The 23,916-nt window shown below is 37.9% G+C and overlaps 1 protein-coding gene across 2 annotated transcripts in view; it reads right to left on the bottom strand.

The window, feature by feature from the left end:
* Positions 1 to 4,625: 4,625 nt before the first annotated feature.
* LOC126811185 (uncharacterized) overlaps positions 4,626 to 23,916 on the bottom strand; it is a 245,703-nt gene continuing 226,412 nt past the window's right edge. For both annotated transcript variants that reach the window (XM_050536746.2, XM_050536747.2), the window contains 3 exons: positions 19,426 to 19,495; positions 10,354 to 10,494; positions 4,626 to 9,941 (listed from right to left, as the gene is read on the bottom strand). In XM_050536746.2, coding sequence (XP_050392703.1) covers positions 9,861 to 9,941; positions 10,354 to 10,494; positions 19,426 to 19,495 — 292 coding nt within the window. In that variant the 3' untranslated portion in view covers positions 4,626 to 9,860. The remainder of the gene's footprint in view (positions 9,942 to 10,353; positions 10,495 to 19,425; positions 19,496 to 23,916) is intronic.

The following is a 23,916-nucleotide window of genomic DNA, read 5'->3' as shown; positions in this document are numbered from 1 at the left end:
ACACGATCGATACGATCGTACTCCCAGTCTAGGAGTGCAGTAAAATTGACTGAGTTGAACCCATCTGTCGATCATGAACTCTATATAACATATATAAAAATGTTACAACAATCGATTGAATTGACAAGACACACGATCGTAAACAGTAGATAGTGAATTGACATAGTAATTGAAAAAGTGTCGATTGAATTGATTGTCGGATACTGTACCTGTGTCTTCAACAGTAGTACACGCTTTGCATTTAGGTCTATAACATGGTTTGCATCCTCTATAAAAAGCACTGCCAATAACAGGCACAAAACTCCAAAATATAAATATAAGCAATAATACCTACCTACTCACATTCGATGTTATTAGTCTACATCCTAATATTCCTATACCAGAAGGAATAGAAGCCCTTAAAGTAGCTTGTGAAGAAGACAGCAATTTACAACCTAAAGAAATTGATGCCATCCTTCAACTAGCAAATTTTATACTTACTAACAATGAATTTGAATTTAATAGAAAATTTTACCATCAAATCAGTGGAACTGCAATGGGGACCCCGTTCGCAGTTACGTATAGTAATATTTATATGACTTATTGGTTAGAAAAATATTGGAATCATTTACCTAATAGGCCGGATGAACACTTTTGATTTATCGATGATATATGGGCCATTTCTTCGTCTACCTTGGAAGAATGCCAAAATTTTCTAATAACCCTCAACCAACAGCACCCTAAAATCAAATTCACTATGAATATCTGTAATACTAAAGTCTCATTTTTAGACGTTAAAGTCATCAATCATCACAACAAACTAGAAACTAATTTATTCTGCAAAGAAACAGCTAGTCATCAATATCTTAAAACATCCAGCTGTCATCCTCATCATATCTTCAATTCCATAGTTTACAGTGGGGCCATCCGCATTAAGTGTATTTGCAGCAAACCTGAATGGACCAGCTACCATTTAACTAAATTTGAAACCTACCTTAAACAATGCGGATATAAAACTAAAACTATCAAAAAAGAATTTAACAAAGTCCATCAAAAAACCAGAAATGAATTACTGCAATATAAAATCAAAGATATCAATAACCTAATTTACATACTTTAGCGCAAGATACCTCGATTTTAGAGACTAGCGCACGTACCTCTAAATTATTGGATGAATCAAAAATCGTAATATCCCTGAAGAAATGTAAGACTATTGGTCAATTGATACAAGTGAATAGACTGAAAACACCTGAAGTGCCTGTTATTGGCAGTGCTTTTTATAGAGAATGCAAACCATGTTATAGACCTAAATGCAAAGTGTGTACTACTGTTGAATCCACCAGTCACATTACCAGTATAGACTTAAAAAAATTTCATATTAAGGCTAATTGTTTAAATTGCCATAGTTCTAATGTTATATATTGTATAACTTGTGAGTTTTGTAAGAAACAGTATGTTGGCCAAACTATCACCCCCTTTAGTACCAGACTTAATAGTCATAGAAGCAACATTAAATTGAAAAAGATTGGAAAATCACCTCACATAGACCCAGACTTTAATACACCTGGTCATGAATTTTATGTCTGCACTGTACTCGATAAAATATCTCAGAATGATAGAGCCAAACTCAATATTGCTGAATCACTTTGGATCCACAGATTAAATACTGTATGGCCTAGTGGTTTAAATGAAATGCCTGTAAATTAATTCTTCACCCATTTTTTAACTATATATTATTTAGCTTATTCTTTATATTATGTCATCAAAGCTATGACGTCATATTAACATTATGACATCACTTGTTACCATGACTAACCTTGTACTGCAACTGTATCATTTGTGTAGCTTGTATTCTCTGAAGAAGTAGGTTTTTAGACTTACGAAACGTTAAGATACTATAAAAGATGGTTTTGTGATACCCATGACTTTGTTTTTAACCACTCCTACTACTGGTGTCACCGTATCAAGTTTATTATGACTTAGATCCCATCTAAGTTTATGTTATTCAAATGGTTTTGGATTCCTCTCCCTTTATATATTTGGATTCACATGAAAGTGTGGGCGTATAAAAATCACATACACAAGTTATTTCCCTTCAGGTGAGTGAGCATCAAACTCCAATTTGGGCATAAAGCAGTGAGGCTTCTTAAATTCAAACAAATTTTTATTTTGTGTTTCCAAAGTCAACATTTTGGAGTTATTGGATGCTATTTTGGAGATATTGGGCAGTTATTGGGTGTTATTGGGCAGTATTAAAAAGTTTTTACCAAGTTCTAAGAAAATCATCATTTAAATCAACATGAACTCATTTCCCGCTAATTTACCCCCATCCCCTTCCACACACCCACAAATCAAAACATATACACTTAGAGATGGACAGTCCTAGAAATTTATGTCAACATAATCACATTTTCCTCCAATTGTAGACTTTGGACCCTCCACATCCTGAAAATGCCCCCTCAAATGCCTGATCACCACCCAGATTCGGAATCTACGCAAAAAGACTGGTCTAGAAAAACTTGGTTTCATGATTTTACAGCTCGGGTGGCGATTCCCCTTTTTCAGCCACCAGATTAAAAGGGAGAAGATGAACCACCCTCTCTTCTCACGACAGGGATTTTATAAGTGTGTTTTAAGGTGACTTTTTGATATACAAGGACTTTTTTTATTTGTGTTTTTACTAATTTTCAACCCATTAAGTGTAAATAATTTAATAAAATCATAAGCATGATATACTATTCAAAAAAAGTAGGGGATATTTGATTTTGGGGGCATAATACTAAAATATGCAAATGACTACGAAAAAAGTCACTATAGAACCTAACAGAAGAAACATTTCCAGTTACATGTGACGCCCAAACGCACCAATAGCTACCGCATGGAATGCAGGTGATGCTTGGGATCATCATGGGGGTCCAACCCAAGATTTGCACGACTCTGACTTTGAATGTTACAGTCATTGTGGCATTGAATTCCAGGGTGGAAACATCAGTTTAATTGTTTTAGTGACCAGAAAACAAATTTTGATATGCGTCGGCTTACCCAAAATGAAAGGTTACGTGCCCTTGGCATGCTACAGATCGGCACAACACAGGCGGTTGTGGCGCGGACGATGAATGTTTCTCAGTCTGTCATAAGCAGGCTATGGTCCAGATACCGTGATACACAATCTGTACAGGACAGACCACGCTCAGGTCGACCAAGGGCGACAACTCAAGCCCAGGATCGATTTATCCGTACCTTGGCCTTGAGAAATCGTGTCATCACAGCAAATCAGATCAGCGCTCATCTTCAAACAGACACTGGTGTGAGAGTGAGTGGCCAGACGATTCGGAATCGACTGCATAGGGGTCACCTTCGCGCCCGACGTCCTCGCGTGATCCCTTGTTTGAGAGATCATCACATTCAGGCAAGACGTCGTTGGTGTAGGGATCGTCAACACTGGGATAATCGACGCTGGAGCAATGTGATGTTTTCAGATGAGTCAAGGTTCACTGTTGATTTTTTGGACAGACGTAGGAGGGTGTGGCGTTGTCGAAACGAGCGCTTCCAAGACGTTAACGTCATCAGACATGATCGATTTGTCGGTGGTTCTGTTATGGTGTGGGGAGGCATCACTGTTGTTGAAAGAACGGCTTTACATGTTGTTGCAGGGCGTGTTACAGGCCAGTACTACCGGGACAACATCTTGGCAGTCCATGTTGTGCCGTTCGCACGACGTCATGGCCGCCGTTTCATCTTCCAGGATGACAACGCAAGATGTCACAGGGCCAGGATCGTTACAGGTTACCTCCAACAACAGAACATCACCACATTACCTTGGCCAGCACTGAGTCCTGACCTCTCCCCCATCGAGCATGTCTGGGACATGCTTGGACAGAGGTTACGTCAACGTCAACAACGTCCTGCCAATGTCCAAGAACTTGCTGCTGCGTTGCAACAGGAATGGGACAATCTGGACCAAAATGACCTTAGACGTCTCATTAGGAGTATGCCACGTCGGATCAATGCTTGTTTGGCAAACAGAGGAGGATTTACCCGTTACTGACTTGGTTGTGATGCTGTGGTAACTTTGCTGTTTGACCCCGGGTATCATTTTACCCTTATAATGGTCAGTCTGTGCCTTACTTAGTCTAACGATCATTTGGAATAAATCGATGAATGTGAACTTCATTTCATTTTGTCATTTGTTTCTTCGCCAGTTTCATTAGGTGACTTTAATAACACTTAAAAATCAAATATCCCCTACTTTTTTTGAATAGTATATCTAAAGCCAACTTCAAGTTTGGTCAAAGGTCAAGAGATGTAAACAGGGCTTGCACTAATCCCAACCCTAACTGTAACAGTGGACCTAGCCCTAACCTACAATCTCGCAAACAATCACGAGCCCTAACCTTGAGTTGGCCTTAAGAAATAGATCTAGCCACTGATCAGGGACCACCGCACACTGGCAGAAGTAGGTATAGTTTTTTTTATGTAAACAATAGTGTCCAGGAGCAAACACACACTGGGGGTCAATCCAAACTGTTTTCTTGCAAACCACATTCGTTTTTCAGAGTTTACGTTTTCAGGGTTCCAATGCTTGCATAACCAGGGTACCGTTCTTTTTTCTTTGTGTATATTGGCACACCAAAACTTTGATTTCAACATATTTTATTATTTCAAAGAAAAATCTATAAATATATTTGCACTCATACATAAAAATAGAAAAACACCATTGTCACATTTGATACAGATAATTTAATAATAAATAGTCAAACTTAACTGACCTTATATGTCAACATATGCCAGGTCATACAATACATGATTTAATTACCAGTAATATTATTAAGGAATATTTTACAGAAAAATTGTTTAGTAGTGAACATGTCAATTATAGTCCACTCTTATTCAAATCAGAGTCATATGTCTGGTGATAACCACTCATAAAACAAAACCAATAGCTTTAAAGGAGCTAAGTCTCTAACTCTATATTTTCCATAATAATATTTGAAATTAAGACAACAAATTAGAATTTAATATTGATCAATTTAAATCAATATTGATGTTGTTATCTTGCAGTTAAACTATAGAATCCTAATATCCAATATTTAAGACACAATTAACATTTTATAATCAGTACACAAGTCGTGTACCCTATGGTTTTAGGTGCCATTTTGTAATGAACAAATAAAAACATATCCTACAACACAATGTGGAAGTAATTAGTAAAGGCTGATTCACAAACAACAAAATAATAATTTCAAAAACGTGTAGAATGCACTAAGCAGATGTAAACGACTATCATTAAATTTCAACTGTTCACATATTTATTCACCCCAGAATTATGTTGATAAAACAAGCCAACAGTGAGGCTGATGTCTACCGCCGAAATCCCAAAATAAATATATGACACATATTAATTAATCGCACATTTATTTTTTTCAAAAGTATCGAGCATTCAAATTTCATCACTAAGTTTCATCACTCTCTATCAGATAGAATCAAAGTTATCTTGTCCCAAAGCATTGACCAATGAAATTGCTTATCTCTGCTTAGCTTTAGCTCGAAATGTTAATCATTAAACTCAGTCAAGACATTCACCTAATGAACATCTGCATCTGCATCAAGTTTAAACATTCTACCTCAATTAAAAGCAGTGTAATATTTTGTGACTTACTATGTTGAACCACCAAACACTCAAGTAGATGAGCTGTAGTAGTGACGTGTTGTATGTTTGGTAGCTGTATAATAAGTGACTCGTTTAACATCAGTTACCTCACACTAATCACTTGACCTTTATAAAAACACTCAATTACAACATTCCTCCCTGTTTTGTTGGCACTTGGTCAGGATAAGGGTACAGAAGGGAATCTTACAACACATCAGGGAACCTCATACAGGGACCAAACATCTTGTTAAAATCAGTACGGTATGTACAATAAAACTGAACGCTATCTACACAGTAAAATCATTAAAACTTCTGGCGAAGACTTCAGGTCAGAGTCAAAACATCCTTCAACGCATGCTCAAAGAATGAATCAGCTGGAACCAATTCATCAACTGTAAGGTAAGTCTGTTATCTTCCAGAACATCATTGATTCCAAGGGAATAGATTCCAGGCAGGGGGAAACAACACCAGTTTCTAGACCTGGAAATGAATGTCTGTGTCGCTCCAACCATAATGGAAAGTAGTTCAAGCCTTGCTTGATCCGATCACGGTGGATAACTATTTGTTGTTTTCTGGCATCCAACCGATACAATATGAGGTTTGCAGCAATACCAAGATAATGATCTTTCCAAGGAGGTGGCAACTTCATACTCTGTTCAGTCTTGTAGTATGTTCAGTCTTGTAGTACGAATCAATGACATACCCAACATCACCAAGCACGAATCTGATGTTATGCCACAAAAACCTGCAACCAAAGATAACCAAGTGGCAGAGATCTCCTTTGTACATTCTTGGATGCTTATTTCTGCGCTGGTATAACAGGAGACCCAGCTACGGTCACTCATCTCTGACACAACCAGCACCATAGGAAAGTTGGCACACCTTCCAATCGTTCTCACCTACTTGTGTATCAAAACTGTTGTAGGGCTCCAGTCAGAATGAGATGGCATAACATTTTTAGCACCAGTTTCGACTCCTGTCTGAACATCAACTTTGGTATCAGGATCTACAGAACCTTGTCCTAAGCAGACAAAGCAATTAGAGTCTTTCGCAAATCCAGCACTGGTTACGCTGGAAATATTTGCTTCGGAAGAAGGTATGCGATTTACGGAAGCAACAAGAATCTCTTCTCCTACGGAAAAGGCACCATTCATCACACAGTTATTCTGTACTGGAGAGTACAATCCAATAGTGACATGGTCAAACATGGGAACCACACCAAAATCCAAGAAAGAACTTACAAATGTTGTAGTATTACCAGGTAATAAATTACCAGAAAACGGCTCAGAATCGATTCCCTTCAATCGAACAGCTTTTCCTAGCTCTACTTTCTCCACCCCATTCAAAAAGGATGCTGATATCACTGCATCAGTTTGCTGTTCAAACAAGTAGAAATTGATTGCCACTGTGAGTGTTGATCCGCAATGGCACCACATGGTGAAGCAGAGCGAAGACAAGACCAAGATGGTGACATGGACAACTGGCCAGAAGAGCGGTCAAACGTGTTGCATGCATCTTGAGATGAATGGATATAAGGGTTAGGAGATGGAGACAGGCTACAATCAGAAGAATTGCGATCATCTGAATTCTGATACCCCCGATTGGGCACTGAAGAGCGGAATCTTTAAAAGGGATGTCCGGGTGTAAGTGTATTCTGTTGAATGAACCGTGTGTCATAACGCAGCATAGTCTGTTGAATATCGAACATTGCTGGTCTGTCAGCAACACCGCGAACTTTAAAGGTTGATATTGTCTCCGTCTGTTGCATCAGAACAGGTTTAACCCCAAAAGCTGATAGTAATTGTGTATGGTGATCACGATTTCTAGATGATGAAAATTGCCATTGAGCAGCAGCATCACCTGGAGAATGCCGAGGAGTCCAAGGAAGTTTGCAGGAAGGCGAGTTATGACCAGACCTGGACTGTGACCTGAAGGACTGACCATAGACCGGAGGCTCAGCGCGGGGGCGGTGTCCATCAAATGGGCACAAAACGAGACCCAACTTTTCAAGAGTAAAATTTTGGTAGAATACGATGCCGAGTGGTAATCAGTCCGACGTTGGGGCTTTTTCGAGATATTTGGGGTCAAAGGTCAAATGAGTTCATTTGCACTGAAAGTGAATCCGCAGTCATTCTTGTATTAGGAAAAGAAGGTGAAAATGATCGGAAGTAATCACACTTTCAATAAAAATGTAAACTTGCTATCTCGAAAATGCGGACTGATTACCACTCGGCATCGTATTCTACGCAAAATTTTACTCTAGAAAAGTTGGGTCCGGTTTTGTGCCCATTTGATGGACACCCCCCCACGCTGAGCCTCCAGACTACCATAAGGGTGGTCAAACCTTTTACGTGAATCCTGAGATGGATAGGCATACAGATTGGGAGATGGAGACCAGCTGCGATCCGAAGAATTACGACCACTTGAATTCTGATGTCCCCGAAACGGCATTGGACAGCTTAATCTATAAAAGGGACGTTGAGACTCAAGCAGCTTGTGTTGGGTGGACCGCGTATCATAACGCATCATACGAGTGTCACACATTGCATCCTTAATCCAAGCTACATCCTTCCGCAATTGTGGAAAGAGAGTCCGAGCATGAGCTGGTCTTTCAGTAATGCCACAAACTTCATTGGCTAGTGGTGACTCGGGCTGAAATGAAACTTGTCACTGGTGCAGGGGGGGGGGGGGAGAGTCCTGCACCAACATCAATAGTTGCCGTCCTCAGGGTATAAGGAAGAAGTATACCAAGTTCCAAGATAATCCATTCAGAATTGTGGCCTTCGGGCGCTAAAGGCAAAAATTAGGCATGGCTCTGCCCCTGGGGGTCAGGGCATCCACCAAAATCAATAGTCACGTTTAAACTGGACAAAGACTCCTTTGTGTACTTTACCAAAGATGTAGACAGTTCACTAAGTGAACGATTCTTAACCCTACCCATGAATGAATAGTTAGAGGCTGATATTTCATTCAGTGACTTTCCTTCCAACTACAAGAATTGTGGCGCGTAGAGTTCATCTCATCGCAATGCCAAGTCCGATTATTATACCAATAACAAGTGGAACATAGACTGTAACTGATAGGACTTAAAGAACCGACTTGAAAAAGTCAGCAAAAATATTAATTTATAATTCAGATAAGAATTAAATAAGTTTTCGTGACTTACTATGTTGAACCACCAAACACTCAAGTAGACGGGCTGTAGTAGCGACGTGTTGTATGTTTGGTAGCTGTATAATAAGTGAATCGTTTAACATCAGTTACGTCACACTAATCACGTGACCTTTATAAAAACACTCATTTACAACAGCAGAGTTGTTATGTTCCAAAATCTTGACCAATCAAATTGCGTATCGCTCCTTAGCCAAAGCAGAAAATTCTCATTAAACTTAGTCAAGGTAATGATATAATGAATCTATACTAGGAGTTTCATATAGCTCTCACTTAATTATAACCAAAGTTATTGTGTCCCAAAGAATCAACCAATCAAATTGCTTATCTCTGCTTACGCTAAGCAGAAAATGCTCATCTTCGAACTCCATCAAGACATTCACCTAATGAACGCCAAACCAAATTTGAACATTCTACCTCGACCAATCAAATTGCTTATCGCTCTGCTTACCCTCGGCAGAAGATGTTCATTATCGAACTTAGGTATATTGATGTAATGAAACTACACACCAAGTTTGATCATTCTCACTTAATCAGAAGTAAAGTTATTGTGTCCCAAAGCATCAACCAATCAAATTGCTTATCTCTGCTTTCCCTTAGCAGAAAATGCTCATCTTCAAAGTCCATCAAGGCATCGACCTAATAAACACCTACACCAAGTTTAAACATTCTAGCTCAATTAGAAGGAGAGTTATTGTGTCCCAAAAAGTGTGACAGATGGACAGACAGACAGATGGACGGACAAACCCATTTAAATAGTCAACTGCTTTCTTCGACAGGCGGGGGACAACAAGATTACTTTAGGCCTACAGATAATAAATATTGGAGGCACATGCACAAGAATTTGAAAAAAGTACAAATCTAACCCGAAATACTTTTAAATCTTTTAAAAGTTACACTTGACAAAATGTATCTTCCAACCAAGTTAGTTGAATGATCCCCCATAGTTCCTGGTGGACCAGAATGTTTTTTCACTTACAGACCCTTGGTACATTTGTGAAGTAGTGATGTCATCGGGATATTAAGTCAGAATGTCTTGTCTTATCTCATTCCTTTAGATTTACAATGTCTTTGTACCTAGCATATGAAAATATGGTAAATGAGCCAGATATTCTATTTTGGTAATATATTCTGGTACTGTCTGAAAAAAGAAATTAAAATATTTAATTAAAGTTACCTATCCATCAAATCCATCTATTAAATTGCAACATTATAGGACATGTTATAAATAGTTTTATAATAGTATGATATATGTTGGTGCTGTGTCTATTTAAACAATGGGATCATTTACAAAAAAACATATCAAACTTGATGGATTATAGCACTAACCACAAATGCCAAATTTTAAAAAAAATATACCCACAAAGTATTTATTTTAAGGTGTTTGAAAAAAAAACCCAACAAGAACAAGCTTTGTTTAAATGTTGTATAATATAACATAAAAATGTCAAGATGATTATAAATTTGCCTACAGTGCATAAAACCACCGTTTATATATATTCATCTGTTGTACAAAATTGACCAAACTTAATATCTGAATTTCTAAAACATACCAAATTTATTGAACATATGATTCTATTCCACAATGTTGAATCCAATTTTAAGTTTTTTTCAAAAACTGTTGATAAAATTTCTTGGAGAGAATTCACTGAAATACTACCCCTTTGGCTTGTATCTACACGCTGAAATAATTCCTGAAAATTAGAAGAAAAAATTAGGACCAGATCAGGAGAAAAATTGCACAGTTGACACTTTGATGTAAATATCTGTTTCAATATTGACTCAACTTAAGCCTTGATCATCCTGAACAATTTTAAATAAGCGGTTGCCATGCAAGATACGCCCACATTTTGCAAGAGATGGACAGAGAACAAGCTAAAAAAAAGAGAAAAAAAAAGCGATTTTTCATACAATTAGCGGCTATAATCCAGGAAGTTAGAGTCTGATACGTGCATGTATGGAAAGGAACCAATACACCGTATTTTAAGTTTCATTAAAATCAAAAAACCAGCGGCTGCCAGGCAGGATACGCCCACATTTTGCAAGAGATGGATAGAGAGAGAGAGAGAGAGAGAAATGGGGTTTAACATCCACTCGACACAAACTAGGTCATTTCGGGACTAACATACGGGTTATTTTTTTTACTTCAATAATTCGCTTGCGCGTAGGGGTCTTTAGCAGTGGGAGGAAACCGGAGGACCCGGAGAAAACCCACGAGGTTAGATGGATAGAGAACAAGCTAAAAACAAACAGGATTTTTTGTACAATCAGGGGCAATAATCCAGAAAGTTATGGTCTGAAATGCCCAAATATCAAAAGGGACTGAGATCTTTGGGATATAAAGATATGTTTTAAGTTTTATCAAAATCAGATAAAAATTGTGACCTCTAGAGGGTCCACAACCTTTGTAGCATACTTTTACACAATTTGCGTACAAAGTGTGGCCATTTTGTCCGGCAGTTTCATTTGGATTTTCCCGAAATTCAAATTCAACCTTCATTATGGTGGAGTGGTGATATATTTAAACGGTTTTTATACACCCACATTGAAATGTGGTTGTATATTGTCGTCGCCCCCGTCCGTCCGTCCGTCCGTCTATAGGCCAAAGTTAATATCTGATTGACTTTAAATTTATACACAGTGTTTAAGGTCATGAGAAGAAAAAGCCTATTGATTTTCAGCGATTTCCGATAATTACTGCCAGAGTTATGGCCCTTGATCACTTCAAAAAATCTTGTGGACGCTCTAGGGGCCAAAGTTAATATCCGATTGACTTTAAATTTATACACAGTGTTTAAGGTCGTGAGACGAAGAATCCTATTGATTTTCAACGATTTCCGATAATGACTGCCAGAGTTATGGCCCTTGATCACTTCAAAAAATCTAGTGGACACTCTAAAGGCCAAAGTTAATATCCGATTGACTTTAAATTTATACACAGTGTTTAAGGTCATGAGACAAAGAATCCTATTGATTTTCAACGATTTCCGATAATTACTGCCAAAGTTATGGCCCTTGATCACTTTGTGACGCTCTAGAGGCTAAAGTTATCATCTGATTGACTTCAGATTGAGATCTTAAGATCTTGAGACGAACAAGTATATTGATTTTCAATGAATATTTAAGTCTTGAACAGCTAAATCCATGATATTAAAAGTTTTGTATACAAAACGTTAGCATGGGGCAGAACTTTATTAAAAGAAACAAATTCTAATGGTTTTCTGATAATTACTTCATGAGTTGTCAGATTTTAGTGTATTATAAATGTTTCATTACCGAAAAAAGTAAAAATATGCGACAACTCTTGTTGACTGCCTGGACGATTAAGCTGTTGTGGACGTATGTTTCGTTGTCTTTCAACCTATCTTTAAAATCGGAAAGGTAACAAGAGCATCGCTAACGCAGCAATATACGTCCACATTCCTGTTTTGTTTGATATGGTCCAGTTTGCATTGAGGGTCTGTGAAATAAAACTGGGTTGTAGGACTGCTATCAGTTTAACACTTCGTTCACATTAACAGAACACAATTTTTATTTTAAAACAATCGATGTCTTTATTCCAAAAAAATGACGTTTCGAATAGGTATGCAAAGTTTCAAAAGAATCTGTTAAGAATTGCGGTCTGTAGGCAAAACACAAGACACACAAACATTAGGTGTGGCTCTGTCCCAAGGGGTCGAGCATGCACCAAAAATAATAATAGAGGTCGGCCTTAGGATTAAGGAATAAGTATAAAAAGTAGCCTTAGGCTATAAGGAATAAGTATAAAAAAGTTTTCAAGATGATCGATTAAGAAATGCGGTCTGAAAGTGACACACAGACATAAAAAAAGAAAATGGGCGTAGCTCTGCCCCTGGGGGTTGGGTATTCACCACAAATAATAGGGATGTTCCTTAGGATAGAAGGAATATGTATGCTAGGTTTCAAGGTGATACGATAAGAAATGCGATCTGTAAATATAAGGGATGGGCGTGGCTCTGCCCCTGGCGGTCGGGCATGCACCAAAAACAATAGGGATCATCGTTAGGGTATAAGAAATTCATATGAAATTTTTTCAAGACGATTGATTAAGAATTGTGGCCTGTAGGTGACACACAGACATAAAAAGAAAAGGAAATGGGCGTGGCTCTGCCCCTGGAGGTAAAAAAACAATAGGGATCATCGTTAGGGTATAAGCAATTCATATGAAAAAATTTAAAGACGATTGATTAAGAATTGTGGCCTGTAGGCGACACACAGACATAAAAAAGAAAATGGGCGTGGCTTTGCCCCTGGGGGTTGGGCATGCACCCAAAACGATAGGGATGTTCCTTAGGGTACAAAGAATAAGTATGCAAAGTTTCAAGATGATACGTTAAGAAATGTGGCCTGTAGACGACAAACAAACAAATACAAAAAATGGGGGTGGCTCTGCCCCGGGGAGGCGAGCATGCACTAAAAACAATAGGGATCATCCTTAGGGTATAAGGAATAAGTATGTAAAGTTGATACGTTAAGAAATGCGGTCTGTAGATGACAAACAAATAAATAAATATAAGGAATGGGCGTGGTTCTGCCCCTGGGGGTCGGGCATGCACCAAAAACAATAGGGATCATACTTAGGGTATAAGCAATTCATATGAAAATTTTTCAAGACGATTGAATAAGAATTGTGGCCTATAGGCGACACACAGACATAAAAAGAAAAGAAAAAGTTCGTGGCTCTGCCCCTGGGGTCGGGCATGCACCCCAAACGATAGGGATGTTCCTTGGGGTACAAAGAATAAGTATGCATAGTTTCAAGATGATAAGTTAAGAAATGCGGTCTGTAGATGACAAACAAATAAATAAATATAAGAAATGGGCGTGGCTCTGCCCCTGGGGGTCGGGCATGCACCAAAAACAATAGGGGTCATACTTAGGGTATAAGCAATTCATATGAACATTTTTCAAGACGATTGATTAAGAATTGTGGCCTATAGGCGACACACAGACATACAAAGAAAAGAAAATGGGCGTGGCTCTGCCCCTTCGGGTCGGGCATGCACCCCAAACGATAGGGATGTTCCTTAGGGTAGAAAGAATAAGTATGCATAGTTTCAAGATGATACGTTAAGAAATGTGGCCTGTAGACGACAAACAAACAAATACTAGAAATGGGCGTGGCTCTGCCCCTGGGGGTCGGGCATGCACCAAAAACAATAGGGATCTTCCTTGGGGTATAAGGAATAAGTATACCAAGTTTGAAGAAAATCCAGTAAGAATTGCGCCCTGTAGGCGACACAAAGACACACGAAAAGAAAATGGGCGTGGCTCTGCCCCTGGGGGTTGGGCATGCACCCCAAACGATAGGGATGTTCCTTAGGGTACAAAGAATGTGTATGCAAAGTTTCAAGATTATTAGTTAAGAAATGTGGCCTGTAGACGACAAACAAACAAATACTAGAAATGGGCGTGGCTCTGCCCCGGGGGGTCGGGCATGCACCAAAAACAATAGGGATCTTCCTTGGGGTATAAGGAATAAGTATACCAAGTTTGAAGAAAATCCATGAAGAATTGCGCCCTGTAGGCGAACCACAGACACACACACACACACACACACACACACACATACATACATACACACACACACACACACAGACAGGGGCGACGGCATAATACGTTCACATTATGAATGTGGACGTATAAAAATGAGATTTTTCAAACAATCAGGAGCCATAATCCAGGAAGTTACGGTGTAACTGTGATATATTTGAACTTTTTTTTAAATCGAATAACAATTGTGACCTCTAGAGGGACCACAAGCTAAAAACGCGATTTTTTGTACATTCAAGGGCCATAATTCAGGAAGATACAACCGATACGCGCGAATATCGAAAGGAACCAAGATCTTTGGGTTATAAACATCTATTTCAACTTTCATCAATATCGGATCAAAATTGTGACCTCTAGGGCGTCCACATCCTTGATTTACCAGATGTTTACACTATTTGCGTATGAGGGGTGGCCATTTTGTCCAGCAGTTTTGGCCCAATTTTCACGAAGTTTGACGTCAACAAACATTATGGTGTAATGGTGATATATTGGAACGTTTTTTTAAATCGAATAATAATTGTGACCTCTAGAGGGACCACAAGCTAAAAACGTGATTTTTTGTACAACCAGAGGCTATAATTCAGGAAGTTACCATTCGATATGTGCGAATATTGAAAGGAACTAAGATCGTTGGGTTATAAACTTGCATTTCAAGTTTCATCAAAATCGGATCAAAATTGTGGCCTCTAGAGGGTTCACAACTTTGATATACCAGATGTTTACACTATTTGGGTACGAGGGGCAGCCATCTTGGTCCGATTTTCATGAAACTCAACCTCAGACAAAATTACGGCGTAACGGTGATATATTTGAACGTTGTTTTTAAATCGGATAATAATTGTGACCTCTAGAGGGACCACAAGCTTAAAACAAGATATTTCGTACAATCAGGGGCCATAATTCAGGAAGTTATGATTCGATATGCACGAAAATAGAAAGGAACCAAGATATTTGGGTTATAAACATGCATTTCAAATTTCATCAAAGCTAAAAATGCGATTTTTCGTACAATCAGGGGCCATAATTCAGAAAGTTATGGTTCGATACGCGCGAATATCGAGAGGAAATGAGATCTTTGGGTTATAAACATGTATTTCAAGTTTCATCAAAATCAAATGAAAATTGTGACCTCCAGAGGGTCCACAACCATGATATGCAATATTTTGACACTATTTGCGAACGAGGGGTGGCCATTTTGTTTGTCAGTTTCGGTCCGATTTTTACGAAATTCGATCTCAACCATTCTTAGGGTGTAACAGTGATATATTTACATGGTTTTTTGAATCGGATAAAAATTGTGACCTCTATGGGGTCCACAAGCTAAAAACGCGATTTTTCGTACTACAATCAGGGGCCACAATTCAGGAAGTTATGGTTCGATATGCGCGTATATCAACAGGAACCGAGATCTGTGGGTTAAAAACATACATATCAAGTTTTAACAAATTCGGAAAAAAATTGTGACCTCTATAGGGTCAACAAACTAAAAACATGATTTCTCGTACAATCAGGGACCATAATCCATGAAGTTACGGTCCGATGCATGCCAATATCGAAAGGAATCGAGATCTTAGGGAGATAAACTTATATTTCAAGTTTCATTGAAATCAGATAAAAATTGTGACCTGTAGAGTGTCCACAAACAATTGTGGGCGGACAGGCGGATGTCCGGGCGGAAGGGGCGACGACAATATACGTCGACATGAAAATGTATGCGAATAAAAAGACAAATCAGTGCCGGACAAAATGACAGGCACCATAGAATTTATGCCTGACAAAGCCTGAATCTGTGCCTGACATTGTCTGTGACGCTGATAAGCAATTTGATTGGTCAAAACTTTGGAACATAACAACTCTGCTTTTAACTGAGGTAGAATGTTTATGTAGATGTTTATTAGGTGAATGTCTTGACTGAGTTCAATGATTAACATTTCAAACTAAAGCTAAGTAGGGCTAATCAATTTCATTGGTCGATGATTTGGGACAAGATAATCTTGATTCTATTTGATAGAGAGTGATGAAACTTAGTGTATAGTTTGATTGTTCGCTAGTTTTGAAACAAATAAATGTGCGATTAATTAATATGTGTCATCTTTATATGGTGGGATTTCGGCAATAATTTATTTTCGGGCAATGAAAAATTCCACGACCTTTTTTTTCTATTAACGTTTAGAGAAAAAATATAACTAACTTATTTCTATGAGATCCACACTGCCCGAAAAGTATTTTCTCGTCTTTTTCTTGTCCACTGCATGCCCGAAAATATGCCCAAAGCTCTCTTATGATATGTATGCCCGAAAAAACGGTATTGATTTCGGGCAATTTTCTCTTATGCCCCCCTGAATTACCTTGAGCTCCTACGCCTATGATTTCGGCGGGGGACATCAGCCGCACTGTTGGCTTGTTATATTAGTTTTGTCATAATATTTATTATAAATAAACAAACCAGCGGCTGCCAGGCAGGATACGCCCACATTTTCGAGAGATGGATAGAGAACAAGCTAAAAAGAAAGCGATTTTTCGTACAATCAAGGGCCATAATTCAGGAAATTACAATTCGATATGCGCAAATATTGAAAGGAACCGAGATCTTTGTGTTATAAACTTACATTTCAAGTTTCAACAAAATCAGATAAAAATTGTGACCTTCATAGGATCCACAACCTTGATATACCATATTTTTACGCTATTTGAGAACGAAGGGCGGCCATTTTGTCTGTCAGTTTTGGGTCGATTTTCACGAAATTCGAACTCAGCCGTCCTTAGGGTGTAACGGTGATATAATAATATGTTTTTTTAAATCGGATAAAAATTATGACCTCTATAGTGTCCACAAGCTAAAAACGCGATTTTTCGTACAATCAGGAGCCATAATTCAGGAAGTTACGGTCCGATATGCACGAATATCGAATGGAACCGAGATCTCTGGGTTTTAAACTTACATTTCAAGTTTCAACAAAATCGGAATAAAATTGTGACCTCTATAGGGTCCACAACCTTGATATACCATATTTTTACACTATTTGAGAACGAATGGCGGCCATTTTGTCTGTCAGTTTGGGGTCGATTTTCACGAAATTCGAACGCAGCCGTCCTAAGGGTGTAACGGTGATATAATAATATGTTTTTTTAAATCGGATAAAAATTATGACCTCTATAGGGTGCACATGCTAAAAACGCATGACAATCAGCCCAAAATTGTGGACGGACGGATGGATGTTCGGACGGACAGGGGCGACGACAATATACGTCCACATGAAAATGTGGGCGTATAAAAAGTGATTAAAAATGACAGATGGTTATTTACTATGTATTATTTATTATCTTTTCACTACAATACATTGAATCTGTTTTTAGTGAATTACAGGAATTTATCTTTAATAATGATAATTACACAAGACTAATGCTAAAGCAAAGACATGTTTTACAAAACAAATTGACAAGGTTAGGAAAGTTTTCAGATACATGTCTAAGGTGTAACCTAAATAATATTCATGATGGTCCTATTGTTAAAGATACATTATATAAGAGCTAAATCTGCCAACCGGTACAGCAGGTCTTTTTTCTGGCTTCAAATGTTATACAATTTATTATTTGGACATTTATTCACATTACAAGTTTAATGATCTCTATTTTTATTTTAATAACTTTATTATTATTTTAGCATTCTCTGAGATTCTATCCAGATTATTGCCCTTATTGTTAAAATTGTTTGACGTTCTATCACATAACGTCAACTGGCAGACGATCACCATTCAAGAGACAACCACCGTCAAGATTGGTCACATGAATTATGTTACTCTTTCATGTAAATCATTTTTTTTTTTTTCATTTTGAGTGAAGCCTGTATCATTACAGATCAGGGACTGTGCAGCGCAGTGGACACTTACAGCTGCCCCATGGAATCCATTTACTTGATTTGATATTTGTTGTTTATTTGTTGCACTATTATATTAGGAGTATTATTTAAGAGAGAGAGAGAGAAATGGGGTTTAACATCCACTCGACACAAACTAGGGCATTTCGGGACTAACATATGGTTTAATTTTATTTCAATAATTTTGCTTGCGCGTAGGGGGGGGGGGAAACTGGAGGACCCGGAGAAAACCCATGAGGTTGGACAGGCGACCCTTCTCCTTGTCACGTACAACCGGGGAATCGAAACCACGCCAGTTGACTCAATGACACAGCGCGCACACGCTAACCATTCAGCCATCCAACTCCCTGTATTATTTAAGACCCTACAAAAAATTATCAATGTCTACTAGTTAATTATTGAATCCAGAAGCTGTATTAACATTCGCTAATCATGCAACTCTAATGATTCCTCCAATGCCAGGTTTTAGATAAACCTAGTTAATGTCAAGGTGACTCGATATCCAAGACTTTGTTTTACGCTTCATTAATTGCATTGTGGGAAATTATCACTCTGTTCATTTTGAGTGGTTTAGTTACAGTTAAATATTAATAAATACTAAAATATATCTATTTGTATTTGTCTTTATAGGTTCTGAACCCCTACATGCAAATAACCTAAAATCTTAAAGGAATCTAACCCGTGTAAACAAATTCTAAGCTAATTTGAGGGGAGAGTTACACAATGTTTGATCAGATAGATATGCTAACGATTTTAAGTTCTAGAATGTAGTCAATCTTCTTTTCCTGAACTGCCTCAAGGAATCACTGAACCCCTTTTGAGCAAATTATTAACATAGTTTTCAAGGTTTAAATGGGAGTCAATTAACACACCAAGGTTTTTAGGTACAACGGAAAGTTGAACAATATTGTTGTTAATTGATTGGTTAATTTCTTGAGTCGTAATATGTGTGCAATTTTCACTTCATTTAATTTGAGCCTGTTACATTCCTCCATAATTTAATATCAAATAATTTTATTAAGATTGATGTGAAATTGATACAAAATGTTATAATAAACACTTGATTCAAGTACATATCACTTTTATATGATCATTTTAGGTGCTCTTTAAAACTGAACTAATTACTTCCATCTTCAGTTTAATGACTAACTAAAATGTTTGAATAAATACTTACTACATATTTAATAGTAAAGTTCTTAATATCTATGTCATCTAATATCTCATAGGCATCACTCGCTTCCTTACTGGAAATACAATATACAATTCATACATTAAATCAAAAAATATGAAACCACAGCACACCATCACGTTTTGCAAAAAACTGGTAAAAAATAGAATGACTATTGCTAACCAAAGCTGTATATGGGGAAAGTTCTGAAAACCATGACGCAAGAAATTTCTAACAACATCATGAAAATATGACGTCAAACGTACACTGACACGAGTTTGAGTCCTAAGTAACTGTACCTACTCACTATTTATAGGCCCTACTATACTGTTGTTTCGTTGTTGGCTGTTCCAACAGAAAATAAAAGGAACATGAAAGCATTTGTAATATATCGAAGCAGAGTTTTAGCCCTTCGTACTGCACATACAGGCTCGATGAATGTTAATAAGGGGACAGAAACTGAAATTCCCCCCAAAAATTTGGGATAAACATGGGCGGTGCCCCACCCCCGTGACTGAGAATTTGGAAAATTTGCCGGCCGTTTTCCTGCTATTCCAGCCGTAAATACAGCAAGTGGTCTAATATAGCACTAATAAAGATAGCTAACTTTCATACATGGGTTTTTTGGAGGTTAGGTCCGGCCTATGTAGTTATATTTTTTCTCCCACAAAACTGTATCAGGACGGACGGACTGACAGACCGATTTTAATAGTCCCCTGCATTCTTCGAAATGCGGAGGACAAAAATAAAAGAAACATCAGATAAAAGCACTAATAAAAATAGCTAACTTTCATACAGGGGTGTTTTGGAGGGTAGTTCTGGCCTATGTAGTTATTTTTTTCTCCCACAAAAGGGTAGGCCAGAGTAAATTAATTGGTATGTTCATGTTATTTATAATTTGTAATAGTAATAATGCTTCACCATGCTTTAGGTTTTTTTATCGGACTTCATCAACTTTGTGCGGTCAGTCCTCTGCTTTTGCTCCAACTGGTAACCCGTCCCAATCAATGGACTGCAGGTGTTCACCAGATTGTTGGACTGGTATCCTATCAGCTGCTAATTACTTTCACTTTCAGAATCAAAGTTTATCAACTCAATTTTTTGAAAAATATTGGTCAATTTTGATCTCGTACTGCATTGCAATGGACGGAAAGCCTACCACCAGACCTGTCAACTCTACCGCATCACGCAGTAAAGTGCCGCGAAAAGACCTCATGTACCGCTCTACTGCGCGGTAATAGATTTCTTCCGCATTTTCAAATAAAGAGTTTTTTAATTTTATCGGCAAAACCATGGAACTAAGGGAAGAAACTCTTTGTATGTAAACAATAAAGATCGCGACTTTCGGTTATCAACATCGATTTGGGATATTGTAAGGTGTAATTTAGCTAGATTTGTTCTCAAATTTTTTTCAACCTATTTTAGAGTTAATAAAGTGGATATAATTATTGGCACGTGTTCCAAATACTCTTAAAATGCGTAGCAATAAACTAAACAAATAGCGACCAATTTACGGCAGCAATGGCTGACATTTTCGTTTGAGCGCGTACTAAGTACAGCATCTAATACAATACTTGGAATGCAACACAACCTGGAACTTTAATTTCAAGATGGGAATACGTCTCGATGATTCTGATTTACATGCAACACTCTCTCGAATAAATGTAAAAGCAGATTTACGGAATCACAGGGGAAAAAAATCCTGTACATTGAGAGGATAATCGCCATGGGGGCATGATTAAATCGATACCAATATTTTATTATTTAGTCGTTTGCAAAACTAATTTTTTACACCCCCCCTCCCATTCCTAATGTAGAAATACTATATAATCTTACATGAAACAATATTGACAAAAACTCTCGGAATGGGGAACACACGTAACAAGGATATTTTAAAATCATGCTAAGTTAAAAGAAAAGAAAAGTGGTACTGGTAGGCCTACTGCCAGTACGCTGGACTTGTAATTTTAATTATTTTTTTTTTACGTTACTAATTATTTCTTTTTGTTGGTTACATATTCAATTTTGGTTTAATTACATAAATAATTTTAGATATGGTTACCATTGCTTGTGTATATTTGATCTATTACCCATTTAATGCAATTTTTGTATTGTTGGGCTTGCAGTTCAGTGTATTATTTCTAAATTAATTACCCTTAAATTGGAAGTGCGAATTTACGTGTTTTTGGAAATCTGCTGCCAAATCATGGTTTCTACTGCATTTTTTACACTAACCTACTGCATTTCAGCTCTGAGGGGTCTGCCTACCACTAATGATTGTGTCTGTCAGGTTGCGCTCACACCCTAGAGTCAATAGTTCATTGAGGCGTTCCAGTTTCATTACTGAACACATAACAGGTTTTACTAATTTCAGCTTTGAAAAACTGGTGTATATTCAATCAAAGCAATCATACATATACTCAGAATTAAGTATTTTGGCTTTTTCCTTCTATTTGCACTGTTTGTTTACTTCATTAATTCATTTAGTCGCTGATCCATAATTTTAAGACTGACTGCAGTGACTGAACTTATTTTGTTCCCCCCCCCCCCACCAACACATCCACATTTGCGCCCCTGGACTGCACTGAGGTGGAACATATAATAATAGGTAGGCCTGAACAATATAAGTGATAAAGTACAGACATAATCTGCTGTTGTCTTTTAAAGACAAAGATTCCTTGGAACCCCTAGGTTTCCATGGAAAAATATTAGTGGACATCTGGACCGACAGGGAAGACGACAATATACGTCCACATGAAAATGTGGGCGTATAATAATATTGATGATGTTGTTGCCATAGTTAAACGAATGGGTCGGACAGCCTTAATGGCCAAATCGAATATTCAGGATGCATACAGATTATTACCCATTTATCCTGGCGATTAAGAGCTCCTTGGCTTTACACTTTTTTTGCGGGTCCAGCTAATTCTTCTAAATTTTTGGATTCTTTCAATTCTTTCCTTTTGTTAGCAGATTATATAAGCCTTCCCATTAAGGCCTCAAAAACTGTTTTACCTGCGACCACTTTGACCATTTATGGTATTGAGGTAAATTCTGAGTTAATGTTAGTTTGATTACCAAAGGACAAGTTAGTCAAAATTTGTGCTGCGATTATTGCATTGAAATCATGTTGAAAAGTCATGCTCCAGCAGTTGCAATCAGTGTTAGGACTGTTAATTGTGCTACATTAGTTGTAGTACCTGGTCGAGCCTTTCTGCGACGGCTATACGATTTGACAATAAATGTTGCAAAACCACATTGTAAAATTCGGATCACATATGCAGTACTCCTTGACCTTTGACGTTTTTGAATAAATTTCATGGCCATTGCTTGTTCTTGAATGATAGCTGGCTTGCTTCAGATACGTTGAAACTGTTAACGAATGCAGCTACTTCAACCGGGTTCACTGCAGTCTTTGGTTCAAAATGATTTGCTTATTCTTGGCCTATTAATGTGATGGAATTATTCCCTATCGTTCTTACGAAATCATAAATCCTTTCAGATAACCAATGTGTTACTTTTGTTATAAACAATGCGTCGCCATTAGGGTCAAGCATATTGAAGGAAATAAAATGAAATTAAATGAAATGAAATGAGGTTTTATGTCCTACTGTTCTGCTCTGAACTGGGCTAATGAAGACGGGCATATGCCGTACAGGGAAATTTTGCCCGGACAGTGGCACTACGGCCTACTCGTATATCGATTTCCAACTGTCAAGGGATCTTTTACGTGCACGCCAATGTGTACATGGGACCTCGGTTTTTTATCTCATCCGAATGACTAGACAGCTGTCCTTGTCAGGCCCTCCGTCCTGCATCACTGACAAGGGGAAATAACGCCGGAAAATCGGGATGAACTTTATCGGCCAGTGCAGGGATCGATCACCCGACCTCCAGGCTAGCGAGCCAGCATCTTACCCACTTAGCCACTGTGACCCCTGCATATTGAAGGAAAAACAAATTTAGTGGCTGATCGTCCGACTCGTTTTCAATATCATACAGCCAGGAATTGGGCTCCATGGTTGGATCCGAAGCCTCAAAGTCGTTTGCCACAGAATGTTAACACTTTGACTTCTTCAGCTTGCTGTTTGCTTGCTCATACATTTGCTTCTAGTTCTCACGCATCTTACATCCATCAATTTTTTGGCATCCTTATTTGAAAATGGTTTGGCGATAAGCACCATTTCATCGCACCTCTCGGTTATTGCCTTTGTCCATAAATCCTTGGGTTTTGCTGACCCCTGCAATAATTTTTTGGTCCATTGCTTTTTGAAGGGAGCTAAACGGTTGACAACTTCAATTCCTACTACTCGGCTTCCTATTACGTTGCATATTTTGTTGAAACTTGTCAATGCCATATATACCAACTGTATTTAGTTGTCGGTCGCAACAAATTTTGTTACAGGCTTTGTTTTTACTAACTATTGGAGATCTTTTTTTTCGCATTGGCAAATTAGTCGTTAAGACACAGTCAAACTTATCTCATGTAGTACAAAT

This window comes from Patella vulgata, chromosome 2 (genome assembly GCF_932274485.2).
Source record: "Patella vulgata chromosome 2, xgPatVulg1.2, whole genome shotgun sequence".
Taxonomy (NCBI): domain Eukaryota; kingdom Metazoa; phylum Mollusca; class Gastropoda; family Patellidae; genus Patella; species Patella vulgata.
The sequence above is the reverse complement of the archived record's forward strand: the minus strand, read 5'-3'. Positions and strand labels throughout refer to the sequence as shown.